Raw genomic sequence first — 23,061 nt, 5'->3', positions numbered from 1 at the left:
GTGAGAGCTGGCACACGAGCTGTATGTTAATACCTGTGGCCTGAGCTGCTTCTGGAGCTGCATTTGTAGCAAAAACAGCCTCCACTCCACTCCGCTGCCGTCACAAAGTCATAAATCCTCAAGGCAGCCTTGAAATTCCTTTTTGGCATTGTCAGCAGTAGAAGGCTCTCAAAAGTGTAGTTTGAAAACCAATCTTTTAATAAAGAATTATTATCATGAAACAACTGAGATAGATAATCAGTTTGTGGAAGGTGAATTAGCAGCATTACCTTACAACAGAGCAGCCCATCCATTACCGTGGTGGATGTTGCCATCACACTTTATTTACGGCTGTTTTACAAACTTGAGACGACACTATTTGTAAAGGAATAACTCCTTGGCTTTGTTGTTTCAGAGACTTTTGGTTTGGTGCTTGGAAAAACAGCTTCTAATCCCAGCACAGCCTCTGTATATTTGTGGGAGAGATTTACATACTAACCATGCGTGCTGCCTGTGGTGCATGGCCCCACCGCAATCAGCTTGTGTTACAAATGCTTCCAAAATGCAAGTCCCCATGGCAGGAATGTGCTGTCCCTTCCTCATGTCACCTTGATGTGAGATTATTCTCTTAGGAAACCTCTCTGGTGTGGGTGGCAGGGCATTCACAGCACTGCAGGGCTGGAGATCTGTCCTGGTTGTCCTTTAAACAACGAGGACAATGATTTAATTTTCAGTCTTAAGAGAAATTGTTAGAAGATTTGAAAAACAGGCATGCAAACACTCTTCCTGGTGATCCACTGCCTGTTGTGTTACTTCCTTCTTCCAAACCAAATGCTAAAGTTTCTTCCTTGTTCTGGAGACACCGAGCTGCTGATTTCCTACGACGTTGGGTATGAGTGGAGTGATCCATACTGGTATGACTGAGAGGAGGCACGGCCCCACTGGGTCTCTCTAAGGCACTGAGAGTTTGGTGCTGGCTGTGTCACCTCACCCAGGCACAGTTACACTGCTGGATCGGGATCCTTCCCTCCTTTTTGCAAGAAAAAGGTTTGCTTCCCATAATAACTCTAATAAACTCATTCCCCAGATATATATCTTCCTGCTTTTTCCCAAATGTTAGTTTAGTTCCTCTGGAATACAGAGACAATTTCAGAACAGACAACCAGTTGCCAAATTCTCGGTACATTGATTGATTCAGAGACCCCTTCTTCTCATCAGCTTTCTTGCTCAAGCCCATTTCCTCCAACTCTGCCCTCCCCTGAGCTCCCCAGACTGTGCTGGAGTGTCCCAGCAGTGCCAGAGTGCCCTTTCTGTGGCTGTGAGCACATCACACATGTGGCTGATCAGCTGGATACAGCAAATCAGGTGTTTGATGACAGCTGTGGGTTATTGGCTGCCAGCTGAACCAATGCTCAGGAAGTGCTCGTTGATAGCATTTCATTATGGGTTTTCTAATTTATTAGAGGCACGAAGAGAAATGGGCAGTGTTCCTTAGAGGGCTGTACAAGCAGGTTGACACAGCATGAGACTGTACTGGAGGTGCATTACTGGAGAAGTGATAAAATATAAAGGGATAATTCAATGCAGGGACAAAAGAGAATATGCTGTCGCAGAAGAAAGCAAAATGGGTCAGTATCACAATGAATCTGAAAGGTGAGAATGTTGAAGAGACCTCAAATTATACAGCTTTATTGATTTGTTTTGTTCTTGCAAGCAATCAAGCTTCACTGAGTGCAAGGTACAAAACACCAGTATGGATTTCGGTAGTTTTTCCTTTTTTATTGCAGTGCCACAAAAGGAATAGATAGCATGATGTTGCTGAGAGAATCTAATTCCGAGCTGGTTACTATGGAGTGCCTATTAGCTATAAAATGATCATAATCCTTTGCAAAAATAGTTGGGCTGGGGAGAACACTGCTGGCCATTCTGTCTCCACTGAGGGAAAAAATGAAAAGGCCATTACCCAACCATGCCTCAGCCAGAGGTAACCCCTTGTGCTCTAAATCACAAATAGAGGGGAGAATGAAAGTACAGAAATTGAACAAAACATTACACAGAAGTTGGTGGTCAGGTACAGGAATGGATTTTTCATCCCTTTGGAGGGCCAATTCAACATGTAATGGCAAATGAATGATTTCTTCACAACAGAACAGAAGGGTTCAACAAAACCAATGGTGTCATAAAGAATTTTGATCAAGGCAAATAACGTTGACATATTAAGTGAAAATTTAGTTTTTAATGTTGATGTTCGTAAAAAATACAGAATATTCTGCAAACAGGTACAGCGACCTGCTTTAATCCTCCACAGACTACCATAACAGGTTATGGCAATGAGGTATTTTTAGTCAACTAATTATCCTTTTCTCTCCTGGAAGATTTGTATGAACAACACTGTTACCCTGTAAAGTGAACATCATATTTGCTTGTTGGTGACTGACCAATAGAAGGGTCCATGTGACAGTGTGGTAGTGACTTGTATCCTTTATAAACATGATATGTCCATGCAGCAGAAGGAAACACAACCTCTGAGTAGTGTTTGCTTGTGATTTTCCTCCTGAACTTGTTTTCCCCTCCCTTTCACACCATTGTGAGAAAACAGGGTACCAAATACATGAGCTATTTGCTAATGCATAGCAGCAGCCTTCCTGCATTCTACTTTATTCTTTTTCCCCTGTTAATCTGTCAGCTTCAGAGCCTGGTTAAATATCACAGATGCTAAAGGCCAAATGGCAAATCATCTTTTACCTGTGTATTTTGCATCACAGTGTTAGTTACTGTAAGGGCGCCAGGACCATTTTGAAAGGTGGAATATGTAATTATGTCAAATGTTTGGGATTATTCAATTGGTTTGACATTCATATGTGCATTTGGGGATTTGTCTGCTCATAGCATAAGTAGGAAAATGGGCTGTACAATCTATTTCTAGCAAATGTCTTTTTAGAGACTCTTTGTGGGAAACCCTTTTAATGGATCTGGCAGTTCCTGTTTCACCAGCTACTTGTGATATATTTTTACTGTCTTACTACACAGTGTAGAAGCAGATACATTATCAAGACAACTGGGGTCTGTTAAGAATCCTGAGGGGATCTATTATTTGTTGATATACTTTATTGTTACAGAATAAAAAATGAGTCATTTTACCCAGATAAATCCTGAGTGCTTTATGATTAATTACATTAAAATATATTCTTGCTATTTTCAGGCTTTAGCAAACTGTTGTGCACTTTTCTTTCTGATGATTATTTAGTGTGTTCATTTTTATTTGGGAGCACTGGGGTGACTTTTTGGGTAAAATGTGTGATTCCTGAAAAAGAAGAAAAACACTAAACAGTAGAAATTCTGCATTTAGCCTTGCAAGCTGCAAACAGCTTGCACTTCTGCTCTGCCCTGTACTGGTCCCTTGTGAGCTCTAAGTTTTATGGGATTTTTTTTGTGAGCTTTCTGGGCAATTCTTTAATGTAAATAACACTACTGTATAAGGGGCCAGGTGGCTCTATGGAGCCATTTAGAAAATGGATGCAAAGCATGCTTTATTCCTGTATTTATCAAGTAAGTAACAATCATGAGCTCACGGCAGCCAGTCCACCTGGGTTTAATCCCAGATCTATGAGCTGTTTTATATGCCAGGTGGAAAGACCCTAAATCAGCTGTTTTGGTAGAACAGCCTGCTGGAAGATGAGTGGATTGGGCTGATTTGGGGGGCCTTCTTCTAAGGGCTTTTCCCCCTTTTCCTTGTTTGTAAACCTTGAAATGAGATGCCTCTTTGTATTGATTCAGCACCTTGTCATGCAAACATTAAAGAAAGCCTTCTGTAAATGCTGATTATTGCTGGTGCTGGCATCAGCCCACAAAGTGAGACAGAAACCAACAGACAGAGGAGATGGAGGTGTACCCTAAACTCTTTCTTTTTTTCCTGATGCTTGTGATAAATCCTCAGCAGGTAGTGCAATCTTTCATACCAGTCATAAGATGCTGAAAAACCATTCCACAAACTTCTTGGATTTATGTCACATACTTCTGCAGTTACTTTGGGGCAAGAATAAGAGCTATGGATTCTAATTTAAAGTATATGAATAGTCAGAATAAATAAAGGAGTCCAAATCTATTCTATGCTTGAATAGCATATAGTTTATATTTCATCAAGCCCTGCTGGACTAGGACCTGTATCCTTACAGTACTTAAACAAGTTCTTCCAAGGAGACATTACCATTCACACCATACTTTGCTCTGTAGTGACAGAGAACAGAAATTGCTTCTTCCATTTTGTTTTTGTACCTTGTTGGAACCACAGTTTCCCTGTTCCTTTGGAATTTGGTGGCATGGGAGAGGCACATGCCCTTCTCTGCTGCTCTGTGTGCTGCAGTGTTTCCATTTCTGCTGTCATCTGGCCAGGCCCAGGTTTCTTCTGCTGGCTACATAAAACGGGGTCAGTGGCTTCCCAAAAAGGTGTTATCATTTATAATTATCCCTGCATTCTTCTGAATTTTAGAGGGATAATTGCCTTTCCAAGACTTCAGTGGGAACAGATAGATCTGTGTCTCAGTCCCTTTATGATTTCAGTGTAAACATGCACCTGTTGCAGAGCATAATTTAGATTGAAAGTAAACAAGATCTGTGCTGTGAGCTGGGATGAGAAGCCCAGTGGGGGAGTTTCTGGCCCAATGGTTTTAGCATAATGACTTTTACAGCACTTGTTGGTGGCAGCTTGCGTGGGAGCTTCTGTGGCCTGAGTGTGGTGGTACCCAGAACCCCTCAGAGCACTCTCAAACCCTTTCTGACTGAGGCTGGTGGGATGGCTCAGCACACAGAGTCTACATAGCAGAACAATTGCCAAAACTTCTTCTAACCCAAAGATGCCTCTCTACTGAGAGGAGCTGTAATGCTTCTGGGATCCAGCTAAAAATCAGGGCTGAGAGCATCAAATCAGTCGCTGGCTTTTGCCACACTCTTTGATAGAAAAGGGGAACACACAGTTTATACAGCTATTTTTTTGGCCAAGCCTCAGAAACAGACAGGTTTAATGAAACGAGTACTAACTTTTAAACACTCTCCATTCTCTGAGGCTTAGTTTGGGTTTCAGAAGAATGCTCATCTCTTTCCCTGCACTTTTCCCTGCTGTGGATTTTTCCTACTGCAAAATGAATAGCCAAATTCATCTTGACCCCAGCAGAAATTTTAGTAGAGATATTAAGCAAAAAAAGTCATCCTCTCAAAAAGTTCAGTTAACTTCATTTGGTTTGCATATCTAAGAGGAAAGCAGACATTTAATTTCTCAGAAAGACATAAAGTGATTTTTCTCTTGGATTCTTTTCTGCTTAGGAGTATTTCTGGCAGTGTGTTTTCCAAACAGGTTTGAAATTGTTGGGTTGAGAGGGATTTTTGAGCTGCATGTGCTCGTGTCCTAATAATAATAAATACCTGATCCTGAAATCTTTGCTCATACAAGTAGTTATTTTTTACATAAGCAAACCTACATATTGTCAGGATTTATCTGTCAAAATTTTGCTCCTGTGAGTGAATTCTGCCAGCTGCAAGCTTTTGAAGACTGTATACTATAGCACAGCTCATGTGAGATATTTGAGAGTCTGGCCAAAGACCCAAGATAATGACAAATGACATTCATAAAATAAAAGAGTTCTTTGAGTGTCCTGCAACTTTTGTTTTCCTTACTCCTGAGCTCTCTCAGCAAAGAAAATGTTTTGCCTCAGTCTCCATTAATGGCTCTAAGACAGCTCTGAACTCTCCAGCATGGCTGTAGGACTCTGTACCACAAGCAAGGACATCAGCAGGTGTCCTGTTCAAAATTTCCCTGGCTGTTTCTTTTACCTCCAGCTTGCCACATTTGTCTATTTTCCCCCGAAGGCATCTGTTCATGCTCACTTTGGGGGGCTTATGTCTCTGGTATCCCATAACACAGCATGGCTCATAACCTTGAACTACAGTCCCAGCCTCAGATCAGAATTTATATATCTACATCATTTTCTTCATCCTACTGCCAGGATATTGGAAGACAAAAGTGGCTCAGTATTTAATGACAATGTATTATCAGGTTTTTCAGCTCTGTAGGCAGATTCAATCTTCCAGTGCTTTTTGTTTAAGGAATTTTAGCAGTTTTAGGACTTCATCAAAGCTGGAATAAACTCTAAGGCATTAGCCAGGTCTCAGGTATCAACATCAGAAGATTTGAGAGCTCTTTGGTATGACTGGATGAGGGTGAGGAAATTTGACATCATCTGACACAGGTGGATCTAAAAAGGACACTTGTGCTAAAACAAATGCTGGCTTGTGGTCAATTCACTTGTATTCCTAGACCTGCCCTGATAGCAGCACACCAAAGGATCACCTTGCGTGAAGAGTCCTTATGGATCTGAATGCCGGGAAGGAGACAGGATTTGGGGATGTGACCTCATGATGTCACATCACATGATGTGATCACATCACATGATATTGCACAGGGAAGAAGGGAATCACTTCAATCCAGCATCAGTCTCTGCATTTCATAGGTAGAAATCCACTTTCACCTCTGTGCCTGGTTTTCAGGGAGCTCATGCAGTGGTGTAAGGATTCAGTGTTTGGTTACAAATCGTAACAGAGAAGTTTGATTTGATATTTACAGGATGATGTGCCTTGTGTTTCCTGATGTGCCTCGTGTTTATCTGCCTCTTCACTGAGAGCCCGGAAGCTGCAGGGCCGTTCTAGACACCTCTGTGCAGGTTTGCCCTCCAGAGTGGCAGGAGTGAGTTATGCTTACTTGTGATGCTAATGATGTGCTTGGGATGGCCCCCGCTGGGGCTGGCAGCATCATCCAGGACATCTCATGGTTTCTTGGCATAAGTGTAAAAAAAAGTACTTGTGCAAAAACAGAGGGGCCTAGGAAAAATAATTTTGATCGAACTTGCTTGGTGAAGCAAGTATTCAGGAAATTTCTTCTTTGTCCTCTGGGACAGGATGCTTTATGAGAGCTGCTGGACAGCAAAGATGGTTTAAAGATTTAAGTAGAAGCCAAATTAAATTATTGCTAGGAGATGTATTTATTTACTTATTTATTTAGGAGCATACAGTAAGGACAGAATAGCAAAAAGTGATCCCTGTATAAATTTGTATTAAATGATTCATATTTAGACCTTTCACACTGGTGCCCTGACTTCTGATCACTGTAAGGGACTGTGCTGTCACCAGTGGAAAATCACCACCTCTTAAATCACTGACATTGACTCTGGTGTTATTATTTACTGCTTAGAAAATAAGTAATAAACTGCCCCCTGTGAGATGAGCTGCTGTGCAAGCTGGCCAGCTCCTCCCCAAGGCCCAAAGAGCACAGATGGATATGAAGATGCAACTTAGCAGGTCACACAAACATGAGGCCAGCTTTATGCCTTGAGTCAATACAGTTTTATTTCCTGGCTGACAGGGGCTTGACAACCCGCTCTGATATCACCCAGCACCGCTCCCTGTTTTATTTATGTGGAAATAAAGCAAAAAAACCCATGCATTGTGTCCCTGTTGTGTCTAGTTATAATGATGGAGAATGTCTCCAGCTGACCAAGGTGTCCTCATTAATGACTGTTCTATATTTAGCCTTTGCAGCACCCGTGTGCCCCCAGTTTAATCAAAGACCTGGTAGCCATGGTAACGACACCGAGCATCTGGGTGTGCACGATCTGCCAAACACCGTAACAAAGTGCAGGATGAAAAGAACACACAACAGCTCTAAGTGGATTAATGCATTGTTCTTTTCTATTAGAGATTTTGAAGTGTTTAGAAGAGCTTCTCAGCCACATACGCTAGAGCATTTTTGCAGAAAGCAAGCCCTATTAACACAGGTGACAGTTACTAATCTCTTTTTTTTTGTTTTTTTCTTAATTTTGTTTTGCAGGTGTATCAGCATTCATACACAGCATATTATGTCCTCAGCAAAATACCTCATGGGTAAGCAATTTTTCAATGTCTTCATTTAAAAACTCAGCCATTAAGGATCCTGCAAAACAACGTGTATTGTTACAAATGGTTTCCTGTGACAGCCCTTTGCAATGGCCTGGCTTTCAGCTGCAGCATCCACTGAGCTGTGTGCCATGCAAAAGATGACAAAGTCTGGAAACAGAAGTACTCAGCTTCCCCAGAGAGTCAGACTACATGAATTCCATATTCCAGATTTCAGGGTTTCTGTCTAGAATATAGATGTGGTGGTGTCTGGCTGAGAGCCATGGTTGGCCACTCACCAGAGCAGTGGAGAGGAGAAGGCTCTGGAGAGACCTTATTGCAGCCTCTCAGTGCCTGAAGGGAGCCTGAAAGTGAGCTGGAGAGGGGCTTTCTACAAGGGCATGGACTGATAGGACAAGGCTTCAAATGCAAAAAGGGCAGGTTTAGATTAAATATTGGGAATAAATTTTTTCCTCTGAGTGTGGTGAAGCCTGGCACAGGATGCCCAGAGGAGTCGTGGCTGCGCCACCCCTGGGAGTGTTCCAAGTAAGGTTGGGTGGGGCTTTGAGCAACCTGGTCTGGTGGAAGGTGTCCCTGCCCAGGGCAGGGGGGTTGGAACTGGGTGTTCTTTAAGGTCCCTTCCAACCCAAACCGTCCTATCATTCTGTGATTCTTTGATTCTTTAGCTTTGATCAGTTGAAGTTTTTTTAAACCCCCTTTTTACGCTTTGTCTTCATGGTGCCTGTGGTTCCAACTCCATCACCCAGCCACTCATCACCTGCCTTGTTTCTTTAGAGTTCAGCTCTTAGTTTCTACCTTCTTTTCCCTAAATTATACCTTCTTTTTCTATATGCAATTGAAGCAGTGGTGCAGCTGGTCAGGAATGGGATGCCACCACGCCAGAGTCACATGTAGACATATGCTGGAACAGAGCATTTCAGGGTGACATTTCCATAGCACCCATGGAAATGCATAACTTCCACAACAAAATTCCTCAATTGATTGTCATTAAATATGAAGCTAAAAGCCAGGAAGCTGATGTCAGGTTGCATGTTTTAAATATTTTAGGGGTGATAACTGTGTAGAAATGGGTAAAAGGGACAATATAGTTGTGCTTTGCTGTTTCTGTCCATCATTGTATGTGACTCATTTAAATACTTGCCAAGATTCTTCTGGTTGCCATTATTATACATTATGGCTAAACAGATAGAAGATGTTTTGGATCTTTGCAGTAGCTGGCAAAACATGCAAGACTGAAAAAACTTTTTCTGGTTTGTACATAGGGTGATCATATTATCACCAGGTAACTCAGTCCAACCTCCTGCTCAAACCAGCTTACTCAGAGTTTTATCTAGCTGGATTTTGAAAACCTGCAGGGATGGGGACTGCACAGCCTCACTGGGCAAGCTGTCACACTGCCTGACTGCCCTCACAGGCAGAAAGTTTCTCCTTATATCCAGTGTGAACCTCCCCTTTCAGTTGCTATCTGCTTTCTCTCACCAATACCACTGTATTAAGTGCGTTGGGACTTGGGAAAACACTGGAACATGTCCTAAAGACCTGTTGATTTCAGCCTCCAGGGGCTTGCCCTGGGAGAAGGCAGGGTCCTGGCCATGCCTGTGTGCTCAGTGTTTCCTACTGCTTTCTGCAGACAGTTCCTGCTGTTCTGTGCACCGTGGATCAGCAGCTTTCCCACTGGGCAGTCCTCAGGGGAACTAATTTTTCAACAGGGGTATGATATCTTAAGGGCAAAAGGCCTAGAATCAGACATTGCAACACCTACATTTTTTAGTCCCCTGCCCTCTTTCCAATTCTTTTTTATTTTTTTGGTACAGTATCCAGTGGGTTTAACAGTGGAGAAGTACAGATATAAACACATCTCTCAGCATTTCTTCTGCATAAAAATCCTATCTACATTCAGGTGTTCCTCAAGGATTTGTGTCAGCATACTAGTCCACATGCACACACATACAAACAAAAAAATGAACAGGAGAAAGCAAACAAACCAACCCACAGAAAACCTGCTACCCAACAAAACCCTCAAACAACAACAACAACAAAGCCAAAATAACTTCTTTGTCTTCTACTTAGTGACAGACGAACAATACTTTGTACAAAAAAGTGTGTACTAGAGACATACATGATTTAAAATCTTTGAGCCCTGGAGCTTGTGCAGCCTGCCTCGTTCCAGCTTCCGTCTTGTGACCTGCTCACCACAGAAAATCATGAGCTTGGTGTTAAATTGTTTCCATGTATGGTTGAAACATGGAAATTAGGAGATTTCTCACCATCAACCCTGTTAAAGCTGTAGTACCCATGTGACACACTCCAGATTTCTTCAGTCTTCTCCCTTCCCTGCTGCAATCTGTTCTTTGTTTTTTGCTTTCCTTTTTTTTGGGGGGAGTGGTTTTTTTGGGGGGGTGATGTGTTTCTTGTTTGTTCAGGTTTTTGTTTTTGTTTGTTTTGGTTTGTTTGGTTATGTTTTGGTTTGGGTTGGTTGGTTGGTTGGTTGGTCAGGCTGGGAATTTACTCAATATGCTTAGTTTTTGAAAACTCCATCTTTCTGGCAATGTATCTGAGTAGTAGCTTGTGGGCTGAAAGTGTTCAGCAACAGGATGAAGACGCAGCAGGAGCACATAAGCTTTGTGTCTGCAGCAAACCTGGCTAAGAGCAAAAAAGGCTTGACTGACAGCGCAGTTCTATTCCAGACAAAACAAAGGTGGAAAAAATAGAAGTATCATGCATAATGTGTTTTAGAAATGCTGAAAAATAACAATACAGTGGTCCAAGCAGTTTTCTACTACTGCATGATCTTTGTCCGTGACAACCAGCTCCTTTTTCCCCCCAGTTTCAACTTGGTTGTGCACGCAGCTATGGTTCCCCTCACTCTCTGTGTTTGGTTGGGCAGTGGCACAGGAAACTGAAGGGTTGGATGTGTCAGAGGAGAAGTTTCCAGCATAAGGGGGAGATTTGGAAAGTGAGAGCACACCAGAAGGTGCACAGGTGTATCAGGCATTGATGTCCTCAGAGCATGGTGAGGTGGTGGTGGATCAGGAGACCACGAGCTGAAGAAGGGCTGGAAAGATCCCTGAATCTCATGTTGGTACAGGTGTGGTTTGCAAAGTTTAGGCTTCAGATATGTACACAGGCATTGTAAACCATACTGTGCAGTAACAATTTCATTGATCTTTCAGGTGATCATGGTACATGTGAGCGGTGCAAAGGGCAGCACACTGCCATTTCCCAGGAACATGGGCATTTATCATTCCTGTGGAGCTCTGTGTATATTTTAGAGTGGTGCATGAAGAGAGAGGACAGGTCTAGCAGGTGAACATGAGGCAACAGGTGCTGAAATACATCAGCTGAAAGTAGAGCCTTTGATGGATGAAGGGGTAAAAATCTTTTCCTCACCTATTTCATATTTAACACAGGAATATTGCTCTGATGGGTATCTGGCGATGAAGGTTGTTGAGGGCAAGACACAGCACACTGACACAGCACAAGGTTCAGTTCAGTTTGACATTCCAGGTTCTTTGGTGACAATGAAATTTGCAATCCACAAGCAGCCATCCTTGTCATCCACCTGTCAGTAACAGGAGTGAGAAAATTCTGCACTGAGCAATGACCCCTTTGCCACCTTTACAAACTGTTTCCAGTTTTTCCTCCTGTGCAAGCAGGCACAGCTTTACCCCTGTTGGTGTGTGCCCGTGGCCCTCAGCATCTCTCCAGCTCAGCAGGCGAGGCAGTGACTGCTGGGGAACAAACTCCCTCCCCTCCACAGTATCCTCCTGCTCAGCACACAGTCATTCCTGGAAACAGGCTGTGACAGTGTCGCTTTCCCTGTGCTCCCTCTCTTTATCCTCTTCCCCACCCTCAGCCATGATCTGCCAGGCAATTTAGGATTTGCACCCTCTCATGCCCTTGCTGCTCCCCTGCTGAGGCTAACTAATAAGGGAGCCAATTAACCTAATCTCTGGCATCACTTTTAAAATAACATGGCATTAATCTGCCAGCATAAATTGTTTTTTAAAGGGAATTTTCTAATTATTTTTGCCACGTTCTGCAGGCTCTCCAGATTCAGGCTGTGTCTGAAGTCAAAAGGAGCTCATACCGATGTTTTCCAGATTTCATTTCGAGCTCTCAATAAGTTTGACAAATCAATTTGGGAATGTCCTCAGTACATATGTACCCAAATGGTATTTTATACAGAGCTGCAACATTTTTCCACAAGAGCTGTTGTCAAAGTAAACTGCCCACACTGGGTCTCTACAGGACAACTAATAGATGCCAATGACATAGACTCAAAGGATCTGATTTAAAAATTAAAATAAGCCCAAGGCAGAGGAAAGAGATTGTGCAGATTTGATACCTCCCTTCTTGTTACTTCAGCTTTCTCCCAGCCTCTTGGCAAATTCAGGGTCGAAACCCCCGCTGGTTTGACTCATTCGCCTCCTGCTTTCAATGGCCCGTGGTTTATGGTTTCCACAGGGGGAGCCGGCTGAGATCCGCAGTTCCCGTTTTCCTGAGCGGAGGTGTGATGGGGGTTATGCTCCGTTCAGCTTTCCTTCATGTCACCTCTTCTCTCCTCCTGCTGCTCACCCAAAAACGCGATGCTGGCGCCGGGTGCCATCTAGTGGAACCAGCCCCGTGTTCCTGGGATGAGCATCTCTGGCCTGTCCCATCTGCTCCCCTCTGACTGCTGCTGCTTTTCAGAGATATCTGCTGATAACTGCTTGCAGCTGTCTCCATTTATAAATATTTTTGCAAGGCTCTTCTCATAACAGCACAGTTGCACTTGCTGCATTGCAGTTGCCAACTACTTGTAATTTATAGGTACTGTGATAGCATCTGCAGGTCCAGATGTGGAACAGGGAGCTCTCCTGCAGTGTGCTGGGGGAATGTGGAACTCCAATACCATATACAGTTATTTCCTAATACTATTTTTCCTAATTTTGGAAAATAAAAATTTAGCAGTACAGACAACAACCTGAAAAACAGACACTGAAAATTGTTATATTCTTTTGTGGGTTTAATAATGTTGCTCTTACCTAGTCCAATATGAGTTATCTTAGTCATTCACATCCTTCACTAAGGGGAAGAACTTCATTTCTTGGGGGTTTTTATGGTCAGGCTGGGACTGACCAGAGTGTTTCCCTAACCCAGTTGCAAGATTTCCCTCACCAGAATTAAAGTGTTTTCACACCAGTGCATCCTGCTGGGCCAGTGGTGTGATCTGGCTCTGCAGGTTCTAAGCAAGAGCTAATTTTGGATAGATATTCAAGGGGGTACTTGTGTATTTAATCTTTTGCTGTGGCCAGCAGAAATGCTACACTTTTTTCCAGTTATGTTTGCATTCCCCAAAATAAAGTCCAGCATAAAACATGTTTTTTCAGACCTCCTAGCACTCTCCCAGTTCTGCATGAACCATTTCCCTCTGGACACAGCCAAGTATCAGGGATTAGTGCTGACCCACTCACAGGAGCTCTTGGCACACCCAGCTGGGACATGTCAGTGGGAGCTTCCAAATGTTTTTACCAGGATCAGGGAGAAAATCAGCAGTTATTCCCACTCCTCACTGATATTGTGTTTGAGAAGGAAGGAGTTGTGCACAGTTACTCCTAAGCAGAATCCATATTTCTTACCAGATTCATGTGTTGGGCTCAGAGGAACATGGTAAGCACAGAGCTCTTCCTGCCTACACTGCCAGGGTCTGTAAAATCCTGCACGAGTGCCCCATGCTGAGCCCCAGTAACTTCAAGAGAAGTCCCAGGAGTGGAGTGAGTGCACAAAACATGCTGGAGATCCACAGAAGTGGTAACAGGGAGAGGAACTGAGCCCGTGCTTCACTGTGGGTAAATTTTCAAAGTGATGTCTATAGATCTCTCTGCAGAGCTCTCACTATTGTTCCTTTTTTTTTTCACAAGCCACTGGCAGAAAAGAAATGGACTTCAAAGTTAATTAGAGAAAACTTAATCAGTTTTGTACGTATCCTGTTGTATATTTTGAAAGACAGGAAGTTTACCCTTGCACATGTTCCCATTTGCATGCTCGCAGCAAAAGGAAATTGTGTTTCATTATTTAAAATCATGGATAAAAGAACTTCAGGAAACTGAATCTACTTCAGACACCTGCCCTGTTTCATTTTGATCTGGCCTGTTACACATTGTCTCTGTAGCACTAAAAAATCCTGTGCCTCAGTATCCCCATCTGCAAAGCAAGAAGAGAGATTGTACCTACCCAATGGAGGCAATATGCAATAATTATTGTACAGACTACTGCACAATTTCACTCTAACGTTTATAAACTTGTATTAGTGCCCACACTTTATTTTAAGAGGAAAAAGAAGAGCATTTAATAAAACCCGTTTTCAGCTAATTAAATTTTACTTAGGGCAGCTGAATATTTTCCCCCATGAATGATCTGTAGAGGTTGAAATAAAATCTTTATGAAAAGGTATGTAAAACCACATGAAAATGTGAAATTTGTTAAGTAAGTAAAAAAAAGTATTCTGCAGTTCATGAAGAACTTGCTATTTCTACTCCTTCTCTCCTCCCTCTCTTAACAATTATCATTTTATAGATTTTATCACATTTTGAGATAGTTTATATCGTTCATTAAGGCACTTCTGCAGAGTGTGGTGGCTTTTCTGCCAGACTATAAATAAGAACATCCTCATGATGTCAGATGCATTTTGACAACAGAAAACTGGCCCTTGGAATGGTTACATTTGGTAGCTTGATCGTGGAGCCTGACCTTACATCCTCTGATGTGGACAGGAATTTTTCATCTGAGTCTGCTGGCATTTGGCTCAAGCCCTGATGGAACAGTTTGGCTTTTTGCTTTCTGTAATCTTCTGAATTAAACGCTCTGTAAATCACTGAAATAGTGGTTAAATCACATACCAGCTTATTGCTTATGAATACATTTTGGGCCTCTTTGAAAAGAAAGAACCAGCATTTCATTAAACAAAGCCACTATTCGAGCATCGCTCACTTCCAAGCTGTGGCAGGTTGAAAGCAGCTCAGCCTGGAAGGCAGTTCAGGCAGGGCTCTTGGCTGTGCTGGTGGGAGGAAATCCACTTCAGCAGCTCAACACCATATCATTTCCCCAGGGGATTTTCCAGTTGCTCACCCATGTTGGCCACTGCACAGCATTTATTTTATTATTATTAATGTGAAATGTTCCTTTCTTGTGTAGGCAAAGCAATTCCTACCACATGCTTCTTTCTTCCAGAATCAGTTGTGATGTGGGTGGACACCTTAGAAACCATGTATAGTGATAATAATAACGAATGGTCCCCTGAGGGGAGGATTTGATATTAAGAATTATAGTAATGACTAAAAAAAAAAAGAACTTGGGTAATTAATAGTTAGACACAAATGTTAGCACTTTAGCAGAGAAAAGCCCAGCAACCAACCTCTTTATGTTACAGAAAAGGTCAATAGCTTATAGCTCATCAGAAAGAAAAAAAAAGAAGAAAGGTTTGAAGCAAACTCTCCCATTGTGTTTTTCTGAGACAGCACCCCCTGAAATGGAGGCAGGGTTCCTATTAAAGTCTGAATCTTGAATAAAATGTGCTTCACTGGTGAGAAACATGTCTGCATTTGAAAGTGTTTTTGTGCCTCAGGATGAACCTCCTCTGGACCCCAGTCTGGTGTCAGCCTCCAAACCTCAGTCACTGCTGGCAAGTACACGTGCTTCCTGACACCACCAAAAATCATCTCCTTGGCATGGGTATTCCTCCTTTTTCATACCAACAAGGTTGAGTTAGTAGAGAGTTTTGACAGAAAAGGGAAATAAAGGTAGATGAAAGAGAATTTATAAAATGATGGTGCATAGCACCGACTAACCACAGCCTGTACAAATGCTGCTTCCATGCATCACCTTCCCAGGAATAAAATTGTAGGTGGATTTTCATAGTGGGAATCAGGAATTTTTGTTTGCATTTTTGCCCTAATGTTCCAGGTCCTGGATGGGGTTTCCAATAGGACAGGAACAAGAAACACAGGTTTCCCTGGGGAGCTGTTTTCACTCCACTTCTGTGGGTCTGTGGAGGGTGAGCCTTGATCGTTCGTTGCTGTGGCTGGGTGATAAGCTCTTTCAGCCCACTAAACTCTCAGCGCACTGCTGCTTGATTACACAGCACAGAGAATGTGCATCCTACAAAAAACAAACTTGTTTCATTTGTGGGCACCTGAAAATAAGTCAGTTTTGAGGACCCAAACCTGCAAGATTATGGGCATTTCCTTATTGTTGTGGGATTTAATGAGTCCTGGGCTCAATCACATAGTGAGGGCTATATAGGGACCTGTGCCAGCCACTGAGGGCTGTACAGTGCCCCACCTCTGAGAAATGCCATAGCAGTCCATGCCACAGCTCTCGTGCACCCTATCTGTGTCCTGGGGCTCCCTGTTATCCTTTCTACTTGGTGCTGTGACCCCTCCACAGGTAGTCACTAACCAAATTTAGTAGTCTAAAAATGCCTTTATCCAAAAATGGGCATCCTGAACCCCTAAGGAGCTCAAAACATATGGGGAAGAAGGGTATGGGGATATTTTGGAAAGCAGGAGAGGACCTCTGGGTGGAGAATGGATGCTACAGCCAGAACTGTCCTTGTCACAGTAACCACTGAGAAAGTCTCTTTATGGCAAAGGTGATAAAATACCTGGCTGATAGCCCAGACTGTGTCACTCCAGCCATGATGCCTCTTCACCCCTTACCCCAACATTTACTGAATGTTCCACTAGAAATCTGAGGAGATAAGACAGGAATAGAAAAGGTTGCTTTCCCATGTCACACATGAGAAGGAGATAAGAGGAATGAAAGGGCCTTCCATATGCAGACCACTGAAGGCAGATGTTGTACCCCCTTTCAAATGCAAGCATTCCCTCTTGTGTGGGTTACTTCAACTTTATACTTCTCTGTTACGGGGCAGAAGTGCAGCGCTAGAGGTCCTTTGAATAAGGAGAGTATTTTGCCACCTGCTTTTAAGCTGTACCTGAAACCAGGCCAGCTGTGGTGGTGTTTAAAAATCATCATATCACTGTTGATGAAAAATGGAAATAATGGCACAACTAAGTATATGCCTTGTTAATTTTAACTGATGATGACACAGTCTGTGTGGGGAGGGGCTGTTTAGAAGAGTGTTCCAATACTCCTGAGAGCCTCCACACAAACCTCCAGGATCTCCTTACCCTGTTGACATGAGAAGAAATAAGATTTGCTCAAAGACTTAGTTTTCAAAAAGAAAACTGAGAATACTGAGTCATTCTGGTTTGGTTTGAAACCAATTAACACAGACTCTTAAATTATTTTAGAGCACAAGCCCAAGAATCAATCTCTTGCCCAATTAGGAGTGTGACCTAACAGCCGGTGAAGTCTTACTGTAACAAGGCACTTCTGCTGTCTCTGGTGGTAGGAGATCATTTCTGTGTCTCATTTTATGTGCTAATAATCCCATATTGCTCTCTGCGGGCATCACATCATACTGCCATATTTTTATTAGTGTTTGAAAGTCAGACAAGGTCAGCTGGATGGAAAATGCTCAGGTTTCATCACAAACATCCTTTCCTGTAGATTGGCAGAATTGCTCAGAAGAACCACATTCAACCCAGGCTCATCCAGGACACCTTCCCAGTTCATTCCTAAACATCTCAGTGCTTATCAAGTTCTTTCTCTTCAACCTGTATTTTTTCCCCATTTTGAACAGCTGATTTTTGGCTAGCTGCAATTCTGACTAGCCTTTTTTATAGCATTCAAATATTTAGATTTTCATTTTTTTCATGTTTCTGTTGTAGATAAGTACTCGTGAAACCCTGATAAATCCAGTGCCTTACCTCATGCCTTGCATAGCACTGAGGTCAGAGCTGGGTGAGAAAGCCCTACAGAGTAAAAGAAAATTACATGAGTAAGAGAAAATTGCTTTTAAGTGGTTGAGTTTATCACCTGAGTGCTATTGCCTCTCATTGTCTCTTTAGGAGACAAAATATGACTCCAGGAACAAACATTCCTTTTAAAAATACTATAAAAATTCACTCTGTCTTCTCTGATTTAGAAGGGTCACATGAGAAACATGATAATGTCATCTTCTTAAAAGTAATGTTGCCAGTGTCCAAGGTCCATGTCCACTGTTTGCTTACTCTGGGAAATGCAGAGGTTTTGATCAAGGCTTTGCAGTCCTCCAGCCTGCATCACTGCAACCCAGAGCTCTGTACCAGTCTCTGATGCACTTTTAAATCAGTTCTTTTAGACTGGAAAGGCAGCTCTGTGCCATCATTTTACACCAATACCAATGGAAGCTGGTGGCTCCTTTTCTGACAAGTGATTGTGTTTTGTGCCTTTGTCCATGGCAGGTGGGCTGGAACGAGATGATCTTTGAAGTCCCCTCCAACCCAAACCGTTCTATGAATCTATGATTTCAAGGTGGTGTTAGTAAAGTGCAAGGTTTTGCAGGTTCAGTAGCAAATATTAAATTGATGGGGGGTTACAGACACAGGCAGACCCCTGAGCTCATATTGTTGGCCTGAATCCAAAAGAATTGCCAAATTAGAGACAAATGTTTTAGATTCCCTTGCTTTTTAGCTTTTATACTCTAAATTCATGAAATTCGTCCATCTTGGAAAAAACGGTTGGTGAGTGCTGATGTTTCTAAGAGCAGCTGAATCAATTGATGTGCATCTGCAGTTGAAATTAGTAAGTTCAAATTGCTTTCATCACCTCCTTCTACTTTTGTTCATTGAAAAGTGCTGCAAGGAAAATATGTGTATGTGTGAGTGTGTGAATTAAATATTTAATAGTGGATGAGCCTAGATGAATGGAAGAGCCTTTCCCATCTAATTAAGCACTTTTATTAGAGTTCCAGGAGGGTTCTTTTTGTTGCATCTTCTAACAGTCTGATTTCTTGATTATCTGTTCTGGCAAGTCTTTATTCCCATTTGTATGATACTTTATTCTGTCTCACTGTGAGTCTCAGCAGGGCTCTGTATCTCCTGGAGAGAAATTTTCTTAATGGCACCTGTCTTCTCTTCTCCTTGGTGAATTTTGAAGTAAACAAGTCATTTAATTGTGTCAAGTCATTAAAAACAACTCATTAAAATTGTGTGTTTGCTACTCAAGGAATTGCATTCCTGCCTCTTAGAAATCTTTCACTCTTCCTCCATGTCCTTATCTGTGGTTCTTTGTGCATTCATTAATTAACCTATATGTTTTACATGCTTTTATTTGGTTTTGCAAATTTTTTCTGTTTGCTTTTTTTTCCTCATCATGCATCAAGAACTCTTAAATATTAAGAAGTTTCCAGTTCTTTATTGCCCTTCCAGATCTATTCTCTATTTTTTTTTCTATTTTCTTTCCCTCTTTCTAAGGAAGAAGAAATCTGTCTTAGCTGCTGTCCGATTTTATGTTATTAGAAGTAGATGTGAGGACATTGAGTTCTGGTGCTGAGACAGATAGTTTAGATAGATAGATAGTTTTTTATAGTTAACCATAAAAAATGCTAAAGTACGGTGAGCTGATGTCCTTAGGACTGTTGTCTTCCAAAATATTCAGTGCTGGCTTGATGCAGATAACAAGAGGAGATATTTCTGCCTTCACCACATGTTTTTGTAGCTGTCTTTATTTCTTCAACTTTTATGTATTACTGACATCTTAACATACTAATTATATAGTATATGTTTTCCAAAATTATGACATAGTGAAGTAAGGAGGTTCAAATTTTTCCCCATTAAAGCATATATACATAGTTTATATTATTTCCTTAGAGGATGGACATATCAGAGCAGCCTTTGGTGCAAATTGTTGCATTTTTGTTCACAGTGGCAGCATATTCAGAGAATTTCCATACCAATCCTGTCGTTCTGTATTTGAAATTAAAATTAAGTTATGAAAACAGACCTTAGGACAACAGCCAATACCATACCCCAAAATCTGACTGCTTTTATCAGGTTCAGACTTTTTAAGTCTGGCATTGTGAAATATTCTTCTTGAAGTAAAGGGAGCCAGTCCCTCAATTATAGTGGAAAATTTCTGGGTATTTTTTAGTTGCTTTTGAAGAACTTTATATAGAAAAGTTAGTCATGTTTATGCTCAGAAGGAGAACCAGTGCCACGAAGTCTCTGAGGGAAATTTTCCTTCTTTAGGAGAAAATGTCAGAAGAAGGAACACACAGATATAAAAATTTCAGCAAAAACCAGTAAAAACTCTTTCAAACAAGTTCCTCATTAATCACAGTAACTTTTAAAGTCAAATGCAGGTAACACATGATTGATTAGTTTGTTTTATTCTACATACTTGTTCTGAGCTCAGTTGCAAGCAAAGATGATTTGGCAGTCAGCACTCTGCTTGCACTTGGGAACTTCCCTTGTTTGGAAATTTTGAGGGAAGACTTTTTGGCAAAAAACTTCACTTAAACGAGCAAACTTCTCAATTTATTCTTCAGTAATGTTTTTTGAACGTGATGCTGAAGTCACGCCTGTGTCTGGAGCAATTTAACAGCCTCTGGTCCAGACAATGTCATTTTAATGTGGAAGAGTTTATGTAGCACCTGCTCCATCTTCTGTCTGGCCTAAAAGGTATTATTCCTTTCTTTCCCAGGCTATAAGATCAATCATTTTAAAAGATGAAAGAAATAATGGCAACGCTTTAGTAAGGCCTTGCCATTTCTTTGGCTGGCAATTAAGATTAAGGTTCTTTTTTGTGAGAAAATAGTGAAAATACTGTGAGGATGCCGTGAAGCTGGTTCTTCATCCAAACCAGGAGCCAGAGATGTACAGACTGCCTTCGGAATTGCCCATTTCCAAGCCAGCATCCTGCACAAATGAGCTCACAAGGGACAGGCTCAAATCCAAACAAGCCCTAATTATGAGGGTCTGTGAGGAGCACTGGCTCTTTGGAGAGGCTGAGATGACCCATAATATTGATTGATTCAGGAAAAAAAGTACAGAGGAATTTTAAGCAGGTTGTTTAGGAGGAGATGGAAGGGTGTAGCTATGGAGGACTGCAGCTTAACAGGAGTCACGTGCTTCCCAGAAGGAGCTGACTGGCATGAGATCCCATTTATGCAACTGTAAAATGGATGAGTGCTCCTGGAACACAGGTGTGCATTTGGTCTGACTCCCCTGCAGAAATTTAACAAAGGAGAGATAAAGGTCCAGAATAGCACAAGATAATTGGAAATGTGTTTGATAAATGCTCTCCAAAAGAGTTTTTCAGTTTGAGGATCACTAAGAGCTTTCTCCAAGAGAGCATCAGAGAATTGTGGCCATTCTGCCTGGATGTGTAGACAACTCTCCCTCCTCCTTCTCTCTCTAGGTGATATAATAGCCCAGAGAAATTAACTTATAGTTTGTTAGGGTATAATTTGCCCAGAGAATACCCTATCCCTGGAAGTGTTCAAGGCCAGGCTGGATGGGGCTTGGAGCAACCTGGTCTAATGGGAAGCATCCCTGCCCATGGCAGGGGGCTTGGAATGAGATGATCTTTAAGGTCCTTTCCAACCCAAAGCAATCTGTGAATCTCTGATAATGGGTTTTTAAAGCGGTTGCTTGGGGCTTCCGGGTCAGGAGTCCATGCATATTCCAGCATGGACCACGCACCCAGTGTAGCCCAGTTAAGTGTGTGAGAATCTGATCTTTTACAGTGAGGTCCACAAGTGAGTGGACTCCATTCATGGAGCCACCTTTGGGCTTACTGACAGCCCAGTTTCCCCTGGCCACTTCTGGCACAGCCCATCTCCAGGTAGCTCCTGCAGTTTCTCTGAAGCCTGAGAGATCAGGCTTGGCAAGGAGGGATGTCTTCTCAACCCCCTTGCATGTGGTACTGAAGTTTGCTGCAAGTGGGTGAAGGAGTGTGGCTACTTCAGGGAAGAAGATTCTCTTCAAAAGATGAGGAAGAAGCCAGAATATACCAAGATGAATATGTCCATCTCTTGGGACCATTTGTGGGAGGAGGCTAGGATCTTAGTCTGCTTTTGTAGCCTGTGGTAGAAGGGAATAGCTCACAGCATGAGGATGGATTTTGCTGCAAGATTTTGCTACAAAAGAAGTTTCCCAGCCATACCAAACAGCTTGAAGAAGAACTCAGGAGATGCAATTCTGTTTTTCCTTGGCCATACCCAAGACTGAGAAGATGAATTTGCTTTTTTTTTTATCTGCAGCACAACTCTTTACTTTTCCTTCTGCCTTATCATCTACCAAAGCTGGTTTATGCAGCATTTCTCATTGCATTAGTTTTCCTCTCCTGACAGATGATGCAGTGAGCAGAACTGACAGGACTTGTCTGAGCTCTGGTGTGAATGATTTGCTGTAATTGGCATGTCTGTCCCTTAGCTCCACCTGTATTATCTGAAGCATTACAGCTTTAAATTCTTACAGTTTGTACAATCTCTTTATTTATGTATGGTATTTCCCCCTTTATTCGTAATTTCTTGCTCTTCTTCTCACCATGGGTAAAATAACCCAAGAACTAGATAGTTCATTTGACAAACAGTGAAGTGCTATTTTTTTTTCCCAAAAGGGTTTTTGATTTGATTCACTGATTTTCTCTTTTCCTTCTACTCTCAGAGGTTGCTCTCTGTTAAGATAATCAGGATAGCTAACCAGAGAGACTGATTCCTAACAGACATAGCTGACTGGAAACTTAAGGAACTAATGCACACAAGCTTGAAAAGATCCAGAACAAGTTGTAGGGCTCACCTTTTTACAGGAAAGGGAATTTTGTGGCTGCTCTCAGAATGAGCATTATGTGTTCTCTTATCCATACCTTTGTCATAACAAAAAAGACGTCAGGCTGCTCACAAAGACACCTTCTGGGTAAAAAACATAAGAAAAGATATGATTTTGCTCTACAAGCAGCAGCTGTGGATGACATTTTGCATGTAGAAACAAAAGCTATCTGGGCATCTTATGATACACTCAGACTTGCAGTGTCAGGGCATCAACAACCCACTTTGCCCCTCCACATTCTCAGTTCATCCCATCTCCATCAAACCTGTCAGCTTTACTGGGAGGGTTTCACCTGCAGGACTAATGGAAGGGGGAACCTGTGGCCATCGGGGTCCTCACCTTGGGTCTGCCCTGATTCTGGCTGGCCTTTGAACAGTTCACAGGAAATTACAGTTTTTTCACAGTGGGAAGATGGCACAAAATCAATTCTGAACATTCCTCT

The 23,061-nt window shown here is 42.1% G+C and overlaps 1 protein-coding gene across 5 annotated transcripts in view; it reads left to right on the top strand.

Annotated features, from left to right (window-relative positions):
- DPP6 (dipeptidyl peptidase like 6) overlaps positions 1 to 23,061 on the top strand; it is a 538,482-nt gene that overhangs the window by 415,713 nt on the left and 99,708 nt on the right. For all 5 annotated transcript variants that reach the window (XM_042043319.1, XM_042043321.1, XM_042043317.1 and 2 more), the window contains exon 6: positions 7,856 to 7,908. In XM_042043319.1, the coding sequence (XP_041899253.1) occupies positions 7,856 to 7,908 (53 nt within the window). The remainder of the gene's footprint in view (positions 1 to 7,855; positions 7,909 to 23,061) is intronic.

The sequence above is a fragment of the Corvus kubaryi genome, unplaced genomic scaffold (genome assembly GCF_017639235.1).
Source record: "Corvus kubaryi isolate FWS band 111438036 unplaced genomic scaffold, C.kubaryi_AGA036_p1.0 37398, whole genome shotgun sequence".
In the NCBI taxonomy this organism is placed as follows: domain Eukaryota; kingdom Metazoa; phylum Chordata; class Aves; order Passeriformes; family Corvidae; genus Corvus; species Corvus kubaryi.
The sequence above is the reverse complement of the archived record's forward strand: the minus strand, read 5'-3'. Positions and strand labels throughout refer to the sequence as shown.